The 11859-nt window shown below is 47.7% G+C and overlaps 1 protein-coding gene across 1 annotated transcript; it reads right to left on the bottom strand.

Moving 5' to 3' along the window:
• Positions 1 to 1722: 1722 nt before the first annotated feature.
• On the bottom strand, positions 1723 to 11253 carry LOC135391967 (glycine receptor subunit alphaZ1-like). The gene is made up of 8 exons (XM_064622555.1): positions 11180 to 11253; positions 7408 to 7475; positions 6274 to 6500; positions 6140 to 6222; positions 5100 to 5252; positions 4727 to 4911; positions 3712 to 3852; positions 1723 to 2056 (listed from the first exon to the last, which is right to left on the bottom strand). Exons 2-8 carry the CDS (start codon positions 7462 to 7464, stop codon positions 1769 to 1771), a joined length of 1134 nt encoding a protein of 377 aa, XP_064478625.1. The 5' UTR covers positions 7465 to 7475; positions 11180 to 11253; the 3' UTR covers positions 1723 to 1768.
• Positions 11254 to 11859: the final 606 nt, after the last annotated feature.

Below are 11859 nucleotides of genomic sequence, written 5' to 3' on the forward strand. Positions count from 1 at the left end.
TTAATACTATATATTATATGCGTTCGACTGCTATGGAATATTCCTATAGAAGATTACTATACATGATACAGGTTGTGGGTTCGAAACCACCGGCTTTGCTGGGTGCGCCCCCCCCCCCCCCCACTGTCTTTCTTTTTCTTAATAGCAAGCCGGCTCTTTGTTTGACTAACCTTTCCTTTTCTTCTTTAATAAACACATCTTCCCTTCTACCACTCCTTCCTGCTGTCCTCTCTCCATTTGTCCACGTCTGTACGCCGCTCATGGACACAGTTGCTTCGCGGCGCTAACACGAAATAATGAAATTAAAAACTGTACGATACAGGGTAATCGCACGTGCGTACAAAACACCCCTCACTTTATCGTCCAACTCTCTTTAATGCTTCAACGCCCTGAAGGTGTGCTAAATAAAGAATTGAAATATAAATGTTAACGTTCGCTCCTTTGTTGAATTCAGAAAAGTCGATTGGTTGCCATTAAACGGCATCGACTGCTTTCTTCGTAAAGCTCACTACTGATTAGGTTACCGTGCTTATAGACATTATGCTTGCATTGGTCTCTTTGACGAGCCGTCTGGATCGTCCATGGGTTCCTCCTCGGCAGAAGCAATATCGCCCAGATGCTGGTACTGTGGTGCTGTTTATTCGCGTTATCGTTGCCCTCAAATTGTTCGGCAACCGATGAGAGAGAGGACACTGACTGAGTGCTCTAGAAAGAGCGAGCTGGAATTCGTCGAATAGGAGGAGATCGTGGATCCACAGGCGCGGAGCAGGCTATACTCCGACTCACTTTGTACCGCTAAATGTTGCACAGAGCACCAGGGGGTTGGAGGGGTCAATGATATGATGAGATGACAGCATCCATATTGAATCAAGGCAAAACGCTTTGACGCATGGTGTCAGCGCAGCAACAGTGGACCGTATATAGCAGTGACCCCAGGAGATTTTGCGCACACAGGAGGTACTTTATTCGTCGAATAAGCCGACGTCTTTTCTGCATACCCTCGCGAGCTCCAGAACCAAGACGCCATTGTGCGGCCATTGGCCAATGGCTTGCTCCTTTGCAGCTTCAAAGGACCACGTGAGCAAAGCAAAGCCGTGCAAGCAAAGGGCCATGGTTTATACTGTACATTGTACAGTGAACTCTCGTTAATATGACCCCCGATAATCTGACATACGCGCTTTACGACCATGCTCTTGGGAAACAATGTAGTGAAACCTCTGCAATATGACCCCCCGTTAATATGACCATTCCGAATTATGACCAAATTTTTCGGGAACGACCATGGTCATAATAACGAGGGTTCACTGTATACGCACAGTGGCGTGTGGGATCTGGTACTCACTGACCTCCAACGTAACCAGCAAAGGACTGCGTATAAACCCAAGGGAAAGGGATGAGATTCAATGCTGTAGGTCAAAATCTTCGTATAACCATTGCTATCACTTTGAGTGATGCCTAGACCCAACACCTATAGCGTGGAATTAGCTGGGATCATGCCGGGTAGGTTACCATCCGAGACCAAGCAATGACACGGGCTCCAGGCACAGGTTATGCTGTCTGGATGATTATTCTGTCTTCATCAGGTGCGCTGCAGTTACAGTTGGCACAGTTTCCGGTGACGCCAGCAAGGACGTCATCACGCCGCCGTATCAAGCGACCAAGCCATAACGACACCACAGCTATACCACGAGCAGTAGCAAAGGGAGCTTAGCTCTATTCCTAAAATACTCTATTTATTTGGCCGCCTAAACACTATACGCTATGGATATCATATTCTCGTATAATAAATCCAATAAATCATCATGAACAAAATAAACAAGGATGGGAACAGAACGCGAGAAACGCTGTCGAAAATGTTCGAACTGGTCTGTTCCAGAGTTCTCAGTTTGCTGACGAGGGCCAACCACAAATTCATCGCCTCATCTTCTTCCTCGTCGTGGTCATGCACGTCTGTGGCCACGGGTTTCTGAGGCTGCAGTCGCTGCATGATCGCGTCTTCGCCTCCGAGCATCACTCCGTCGGACATTTGGTCTTCATCTATGCTGTCCGTTCGGCCCTGGTATGAACGGAAATGACGTCAGCGTTCTGTGCAGGATACTGTGTATGGACACGCGCGACATACCCCAGAGCACGACCTACTAGATTATAACCACCATGTCAGGCGCACCCCTTCTATGCGCCGCATTTTTGGAAGGTAGCGGTGGCGCTTCTGATCGTCCCAGTTATTGCTTCCTCAACTTCTACAATACTTTGTACTTCAGCTTACCTTAGTATTTCTGTACAAGCGGTGGACGTTCCACAGATGTTTCATTCTGAGGTTGATTATTATCATCATTCTACGCGTTTTCATAGGGGCCATAGGGGCTATCGCTGTCGTCTGCTACGGTAGTCGTACACACGCTTCTGCGCGTTCAGAATTCAAATTTCCATCGTCCAATCGTGTTGTGCCGATCAGTAGCGCCCCTGGCGGATCGTGCGGACAGGCTCCTCATAGGGTTTTCTGATCGTGACGTGGTCGTTATAATCTAGTAGGTCGTGCCCCAGAGTACTCCAGCTGAAAATGCACACAACGTCATAACTTTCTGCTGTCACGTGAGCGCGCGCGCTTAACGTCCTATCTTCACATGCACTGCACACCGTTCCAGCCACAAGGTATTCCGTAGCAGACGACAGAGAGAAAAAGAAAAAAGGCTGACGGTGTCGTCTGCTAAGTGTCGTCTGCTAAGTGTGCAATACGCCACTCCCGATATTCGAGCATCGCGTGAGTGCTCAACATAACACGGGGCGGAACTTAGACTCCGTGAGCAGTTTTTTTTTTGCCTTTTCTTCCACTAGAATCTTCCGTGAGAATCTCGTTCGTGCGAATGCACGATTCTATACTGTACCAACTGTATACTGTATCAACGCCACCTATATAAGCAAAGCCTCATCGCTTAATGACGTTTGTTCTCTGTCGCATTTATGGGAATTTGTTGGGGAGCGACAAAAATCGCTTCCAAATCTGCCAATTTTCCAGGGCCGTTTCCTCGCATTATACGTATTTCATTTCATTTATTGGTTACCCTGACGGCCCTGGTGGGCGTTACCGTATTTTCTACGAGGCTAATAGCGGGCGGGCCTATGGACTCCGAGTGTCGATCGGGTCGACTGATAATTGTTTGGGGCATGCCAAGTCGGAGTTTGTTAGGCTTATGAAATGCTAAGTGTGATCACAGTTGGTGCAGACACGTACCTGTAACAGTATATAACTGAGGCTGTTATGAGCGTCACGCTTGTTTATGTAACATGCAGATAATACCGCCTGAAGGTCCGAGTCAGCTGGTCGGAGTCTAAAAATTGTGCTTGCTATGGGTACATGTGACGGACGAAAATTAAACCATGTGGACTCTATTTGAGCTAAAATTTCAATTACACGCAATAACAATACATTGGACTTACTGCGGCAGCTACAGGACATAGCGAAGCGGAAATGAATCTACATTAGCACGAAATATCTGGATAACGTTGAAGTTTAAACGGTCATGTTGAAAACAAACACGACTCAGCATAAAGGCATTGTCTACAGTAAAGGAGCTCGGAAAACCATTCTGAAGAAGCAGTTATTGTTACGAGAACTAACGACTCGCGATGTAATCGATTTAATCGATCATAATTACTTGTACGTCGCAATCCTGGAGACAACACTGATGATACACCCTGTAACATACTCACCAGTCCTTTAGCCTTGATGTACTGGTATGCGACGGCGTACTCCAGCAGAGATGCGAAGACAGACATCAAACAGGCAAAGAGCCAAATGTCCACGGCCTTTACGTAGTCTACAGGAGGCAGATTGCTACGGGATTGTACGACCTATAAGTAAAGCGCAGGACAAAACCCAGTGTATTACGTTGCAGAAGCCAAAGAAGGCAACGTTGTAGGACTCGTGGCCAGTGAAACACGGAAGAACCAATACCTCAGAACGCCCACGGGTGAACATTTGGATTAAAGAAGTGCAGTTGATGAAACGGCATCAGCAGTGGCGGCCGTACACAAGTCCTCCAGTTTCTAGCCTGATATGCTACCCTTACATCGTGCTAGCGATCCTCTTATCACCCCACCAAAGCCCTCTTGTATACGAACGTTGAGGAAATTTCTCAGGGCTGTCCTCAGTAGCTTCGATAGCGCTTTTCAGGCAATTGCTACTGTTCTCAACGCTCCTCGTTCGTTGAGCACTAGCGAAAAAGAAGTCCCAGTCCGCAGTCGTCGACGAACGACGCAACATATGAATCTAGTTTCTTTTGAATTTCTGTCAAAGTAACGGCATCTTTCATTACGTGCTCAGTTCTAAAGCAATGAAATTTGCGCGTGCGCGACCCAACGGATAGGAAATAGCAAAACAACCGATGCTTCTTCCACTCTCCACTCTCGCACTCACAAGGTCCGTGACGTCACGAGCCCTGACCATTCGCGAATGTACTGCTCGAAAAGTTATTTGGGGAGGCGTCTGCTGTAGACTATGGCACTCTCTAGTACAGGCTGATTCACATTACTGCGTTAACGGCTGCGTACGGCGTCTTATGTGTACCTTCGTTCCATTGGGAAGCATGTTCCTTTGCAACGATTCGCTGTCAGCGGACGTCAAGTGCAACCGTGAACGCAGCAGTGTGGATCAGCCTTATAATGCTTCCTAGTATGGCATTTAAGTGGACTACAAGACCTCTGTATGCAGAGTGAAGAAATGTACCTGAGTGGTGAGCGTTAATATGGCAGTGACTCCGAGGCTGATCCGGCCTTGAACAGCCGTGATGTCTATCCAGAAAGATAGCCAAGACAAGACAACTATGAGGCCACTTGGTATGTACGTGTTGACGATGGACGCTGTCAGGCGCCGCACGAAGGTGAAGTTGGCCAATAAGTAGGTGTAGTTTTCTTACATACAAAGAAGAAGAAGAAAAAAGATAAAAGAGAATCCACTTGAGTACTATGCCTTTCAGATTTTAATATGCACGGAATATTTTCATCTTTTGACAAAACATGTCGTGTGAGAATATATAAAGTATGGGAATATAAAATCAGGAATATATACATTGCATGGAGACGGGTCTGAAGTGTGTTACCTCCTAGGAAGACTTCGCTGTAGCGATGCGCTTTGGGCTCCTTGATTTTGAACTGCAACGGCTCGATTCGCTCGACGAAACGAATCCCGCTGCTCTTGCCATTTTGAATACCACCTTCCCATTGGAGGTCAGTCAGCCAGTTAGGGCTCGCCACTGAAAATCGCGTTGCATCTGCTGAGCGACGTTAAAGACACCGGTCCCGATACTAAGGGCCAATTCTCACTTGGCGACGCCCGACGTGACATTGTGAGCGTGCGGCGGAAATGGACGCGAATTTCCGGCGTTGGAAAAGGAAAAACGTCGAGCCAAAAAAAAAAAAAAATAGGGCCATGCCGAGCTTCTTCCACGACGTCGGCGAGAGCTGCCAAGAACGATATACTGCCGACCAATAAGGTGTCGACACAGAATGGCCACGCCTCCTGATTTGTTGTCTGCTTTGGACGATGGAATGCCACTGTGGTGGGAACCACGACATACTAGATTATAGCGACCGTGTCATACGGACCCCTTCCCAGCGCCGCATTTTGAGGCTAGCGGTGGCGCTATTCATCGGCCCGGTTATTCCTTCCTCAATTTCTACAGTACTTTAGCTTACCCTAGCATTTTTGTACAAGCGATGGATGTCCCACGAGCGATGTTTCTTTCTAAAGTTGATTATCATCATCAGTCTACGCGTTTTCATAGGAGCTGTTGCTGTCGTCTGCTACGGCAGTCGTACGTCCGTTTCTGCGCGTTCAAAATTCAAATTTCCATTGTCCAATCATGATGTAGATCTCGCAGACCAGAGGCAGACCGATGAGTAGCGCCCCTAGCGGATCGTGCTGACGGGCTCCTCATAGGGGTTGCAGATTATGACGTGGTCACTACAATCTCGTAGGTCGTGGTGGGAACATGAAAATCGTGCGCTCTGACGGGGCGGCGGAAATACGCCTCTACTTCCGACACGTCGGGCGACGCCCTTATGCTATCAGAGCCGTTTAGACGTGGACGTAGTGATAGAACAACTGACTGCCTCGTCCGTCCAGGACCAACCAACTTACGCAAGGAGACCTTGAAGTGGCAATGCTGAACATCCAGCGGATAATTATGAAATGTCATCACACATCGTACCTGGAAGAGATATCTAGTAAAATGTGTAGTCGTGACGTCTCACTCAATGTCATCTAATCGTTACCTCGTGAAGCGACGTATGCTGCCGTTCTTATCGATCTTGATAGCGATGCTTTGCACTGACTGCATGAACACGGAACTCTTCTTCGTGTTGGAGAATACGACGTCTGGTTTCCAGATTAGCGCAGCCACGCTTTCGGGAAGGACCGGGTACTTCCAGTCTCGCACGATGGAAGTCCTAAGACGCGGATCGCGCCAACTTTCTTCGATGTATGTGTGCAGTCGGAAGTCCTGCGAAACCAACGTGCGTTTATATTCGTGATGTTCTCGGGTAAACATAAACAAGCCCCAGCCGCAACTTCCGGTGCCACGAAAACTTCCGGTCCTTCTGCTACTAAGGACGCTCGGAACCAGCTGACATGCAGAATTATATCTTTCGCTTTCCTGTTGTGTTGAAAACGGGAGGCGTACGCTTTTTTGTGACAATTTGAATGGCCACAAAAAGGCGTATACGACCCAATGTCTCCTCAAACCAGAAGCGATAACTGTATCAATCGGCACAGTGATTGGCGCAGAGCGTGTTTGCTGTGAAACCGGATGTCGTTTTGGCACCATACCGGAAGCGGCGAAAACGGCACGCATACATTGTATAGATAAGCGCTCGTGTCCGAGTTGGACGGACTAAAAATAATACGGAGAGGTTGAACTTGTCACCTGACAAGTTCTGCTACTCCGAGAAAACAAAAAACAAAAAAAATCGAAAAAGCTAAATTCAAGGCAGTTACAAAGGCGTAAGACATTCACTACTGTGAGGCTGTGTGTGGGCAGCAGTATACATATATGCTTGTTCAGTAAAAACGCTGTTCCACAGTTTGCTATAGTGCGGGGTTCGAACCCCTGCATCTCTGATTCCCGGTCAGATATATTCCCCCGTCGTCACATCATCACGAAGTACCATCACGACAAGAGCTTTGAAACGGCTCAGAATAGCATTCAACAAGTCGTTTATATGCAGCATCTTGTTATAATGTGATGTTTCCTTGTAATGAAAACGTGCCGATCTTATCCTAACTTCTTTTGGTAGGTACAAGGTCACGTCATCGGTGTCGATGATGTAATCAGGAACCACAGCGAACCAGCTGCCTACAAAAAAAAAAAAAAAGGAAAAAAAAGCAGGATGACAACAAGACGTTCTTACCATTCGTTCTTCGTTGATATCATCGACGTCCATTATCTTCATGGAGACGTTCACCATGACTGGTAAGCCTATCGATGCGATAGAAACGTTATTTTCGTTTACGTGCACACAAAAAAGAACAAAAAAGGACAAATAACGGAACGAATAAACAGATGCGGCAGAAATTTTTCGTACATCCATGTGCGTTCTATGCGCCATCATGGTGCTTCTCGTAAACGGCAAAAAAAGCTATCGATTTGCACCCTCTTGAAATGTAACCGTGTATGCAGCATTGTCTTTCCATTGATTACTTCGATCGCCTTGCCATTAGGGTAAGCAGCTCGTGAGTTAATAGACCTCTACCCGAGAAACGTCATCGTGACGTTGGTAGACAAACTGAAACCGAAACAAATCGGAAGGGGAGGGCTGGGTCGCGTCGCTTTCAGGGACCATCGTAATCCCCTCAAGACCGTGGCCTTCGGGGGCGACCTTGTTCTCCCCTAGCTTCGAGCGTAGTTCAACTCTACCAAATTGGTGGCGCTGTCGAACACTATGACGTCAGTTGTTTACAAACAGGGAGAGGTCTATTCAATGTGTTTTTCGTGCGTCAATGTTTCTATAGTACAGTTTTTCTCGTGCTTATTAACGCTTAGGTTCAACATTCCGTGTTCCTCACTTTTGTACGTTAATTTTGTGCAACATTATTAAGACCATGTGGTTGTTCATGGGCTGGGCACCATGACGTAAACTAAGATGAACCGAACTGATGTACACCAACATCTCTACATACTTGTAACAAGGTACTACAAGGTGAAGCAGTATCCTTTGTGCTATGCAGGTGAGTGACTGTGGTCTTCTTGCGCTTACAGGAGCACACAAGGAGCACAGAAAGCGCTTCAGTCACGGCCATTTTATCAAACCAAGCCGTTAACCTGACTGCTAAAACGCACCATGAGAAGTGATTCACTCGACAGATGCATACATATCGCGGAATTCGATTTTGAAAATCGCGACCGCACGCAACGGTGGCAATGCCCGCAATTAGCCACCAGAGTCGATTTGACGTCATCGCGCTACAACCCGCTAACTGGTTTGCTTGTGCTTGTTTCGAGAAGCGTCGTCTGCTACAGAGACAGAGAACTGGGAGTAGAAATGAAAAAGAAAAAGAAAGTGCGAAGAGCCAATTTGAGCGCCCGATTGGAGCGCGGTCTCTTTTGTAACCCTGACGACATCACAATCCTCCTCCTCCTCCTCGTTTCGGCCTGCAGAGCGAGTCGAGCGAGAACGCGCGCGTCGATGTTCGGGGGCGTTTTATTCCAAGAAAAATACTGCGTACAGATAATTTTTTTTTGTGTTAGTTCTCACGTCAAGTTACATGCCTTCGTAATTCGGCAGAAACAGAAAATCTTTTGGATGGCTTTCTGGGCTCCTTTAAAGGGACTATCGCACCCGGAAAGGTGAGTATGAGACCAATACTGTAATGTTGGGCATGGTTTCACAGTCCGCTTGGCCAAGTTTCTTTTCCGAAAACAGCGTACTTATTAAATAAACGACTTTTAAAGATTCGCACTCACTCTGCAGCTACGCCAGAATGACGTAAGCCGGGCTCACGAATGAGAGCGCAAGCGTAGGTGAATGGACCTTTTCCGAGTAAGCATTTGCGCCATGCTCAGCCACGGCTGCCACGTTTCGGGGTAGGTGATCAACGTCAAGGTGTCGCAGACGTTCGAGGTCGACACTTGACGACGCTTTGTACTCGTAATCAGTACAATAGACCTCTACCCGAGAAACGTCATTATGACGTTGGTAGACAGATTGAAACCGAAACTAATCGGAAGGGGAGGGCTGGGCTCTGCCTCCTATGGAAAGAAAAGTAGGACCGAAGGTGTCGTCCCTTTCAGGGACCATCGTAATCCCCTCAAGACCGCGGCTTTCGGGCGCGACCTTGTTCTCCCCTAGCTTCGAGCGTAGTTCAACTCTACCAAATTGGTGGCGCTGCCGAACACTATGACGTCATTTGTTTACAAACAGGGAGAGGTCTATACGCTTTCACTCTTTTGGGCCTTCGCTTTTCAATCTTCTCTCGCTACTTTCCCACGCGACGTGCCAGTCCGAAAAGTGCCACTCGTTCATTTGGGGTTAAAATATGAGGTTTTGCATTTTGACACCAGGGGCGACACGTACATGGAAAAGGTCCATTGTCTCCGAGGTCATCTACTTCACGTTCGCGCCGCACCATATTAAGTGAAAAGACCACGGTAAATACGCCGACCTTCGCTTAGCAGTGTGAGTGCTGACATGACCATGTTCCGTGGAACACGCGGTGTTACGCTCCTGGCTGTACAAGCACGTACAACGCTAACAAGAAACAGGGTTCTGATGCCTCTCCGCGACCGCAGACACCATCACTCCCGCCCGGCGGTCCGACGCTAAACGCCAAGGTCTCCCTTCCGCTCCCTGATTGGCCCTGTCCGCGTGAAAGGGCGCTCACTGATTGGCCTTGTCCAAGCGACGTTTACGGAGAGGGAATTCCGGAATGCCCTCAACATTCGTCGTCTGCTCTTTCCGTGTATTATATCAAATTGCATAGAAACAACTCCACTGATTCGCATCGGATTTACGGCGTCATCGTCGGTGATGCTCGAGTAGTAAAATGGCACTGTAGTTTCGAAATCGACCGCGACGGATGCGATAGTCCCTTGAAATAGGTATTAGAACTCACAGCTCCGTGTTTCTGTGTCAGCACAGAATTTTATTAGCTATCCTCGGACATTTTATATCATGGGGTCAAGAATATACAAGAGGTTAAATGAGGTTTCGCACAACTTGTGGATTACACAATGTCCACTCAGACCCTCTTTACTGAAGTAACGGAAATTACGCGTGGGGCTGGGCTAGCTGTTACATTATGCGCGTAAATTACAGTCGTTCTACTGCTACACATACTATAGAGCGGTGTTAAATGTGCATTAAATGCGGATGGATGCCACAGACGCCGCATAGCTGCAGCCATATTGCCATACATCACACACTAGAGACCGCTCGTTGTCATGGCAACCATGACAACCAGCAGAGGAAAGATGTGTGGCAGACCGCGTGGTGGGGTGGGGGGGTCAACCTCAGCACCAATAGTCCTGTCTGGACATTTTCTTGGGTGCTATCTTCAGGCAATCATGAGAACAACCAAAAGAACAGAGCAGCAGACAGGTCCCCATTCCTATTTTTTTCTTTATCACATCACCATCACTACACACGTCGTCGAGGCAAGAGAGATCTTTGTTAAAACTTTCGAACTTCCCAAGCAGCACAATGTACTGAAAGTCGAGTGCAATGGGGGTGGACGGTATGTGTCTTATCAATGTTCTTTGCTTTCACGGGTCTGTTCAAGGTCATCCACCTACCCGTCCACCCCCATTGCGCTCGACTTTCAGTACATTGTGCTGCTCGGGTTGAAAGCGTCAAGGTTTAATTTTTGCTCTGGGTAGGCTGTTGTCACCGTCCCACCGCTTCCTTAGTGTATGGTGAGCTAGATACTAGATACACCATACTTAGTGCCTCTCGCCTTGACAGCGATGCCGATGGCTTTACTGTTGACACGAATGAATGTCTGCATGACTTGCGTACTAAGCAAACAGTTCATCCAGCAATTAATCTAACTTCTTTGTACCATAGTGAATCTATCCGCTGACCTATTAAACCCAGTTACCATGCCGTCGTGCACGCTAGCAACAGAGACTATCGACTTTACCCATGGGATCCAACGTAACGCAACAAGAAATAGTTCGCCCCTTACCATCGACTGTCGGCGGGTCGGACCTGCTGTAATTCGCGGAAACAAACAAGCTCCACAATTGGTCATCCGTGCACCTGAAGCTAGAGATCAACCGTTATCAATTAATTACGTCCAATCAATGACGTCATGACATGCTGCTTACCTTTCTTCAGCGTGACACACAGCAGCGAACGTACATAGAACGACAACGACATGATCAGGTTGGCACCGCGACATGTTTCCTTGACCGGCTCTTAACGGAGCATCGACGTGTAACACGTGGCAGCATCATCAACGTCATAAATATTGACGCATGCGCACTCGTGCGTGCGACGCTCTGGAAATCGAAACCTGTTGGCTTTCCGGCCAAGCAGACGACGAAGCGTGATGACTTTCCGGAAGAAACGGATCGATTGAATGCGTTGTCGGTCACTGGCAGTGCTGCATAGTGCCCTTCATAGGACATCCTTAAGTTTCTTATTTAGACACGGTATACTCACGGTAAAATAAAGTTCCGCGTCGTTAAGCGCCTGCGATGTGGTCTATTTTTTCATTGTACGCAGGGGTCTATTCCAGCGATGCCAATGTAAAATGTGGTATACATTGAGCGTCCGTATAAAGCAAGTACACGGAACCCAAGAATAAACCTTGCGGTTTCGCGTGCGAGGCTTTGTGAAGATAGCAAATTGGAAGCAGACGAG

Source organism: Ornithodoros turicata, chromosome 4 (genome assembly GCF_037126465.1).
Source record: "Ornithodoros turicata isolate Travis chromosome 4, ASM3712646v1, whole genome shotgun sequence".
Classification (NCBI taxonomy): domain Eukaryota; kingdom Metazoa; phylum Arthropoda; class Arachnida; order Ixodida; family Argasidae; genus Ornithodoros; species Ornithodoros turicata.

Excerpts from the sequence above, each read along its gene's own strand:
- LOC135391967 (XM_064622555.1), bottom strand. The coding sequence starts at position 7,464 with ATGGTGAACGTCTCCATGAAGATAATGGACGTCGATGATATCAACGAA. Across the intron at positions 5,253-6,139 it reads CCACTTCAAGGTCTCCTTGC|TGGCGAGCCCTAACTGGCTG; the intron begins GTAAGTTGGTTG and ends CGCGATTTTCAG. Across the intron at positions 2,057-3,711 it reads ACATCAAGGCTAAAGGACTG|GGCCGAACGGACAGCATAGA; the intron begins GTGAGTATGTTA and ends CGTTCATACCAG.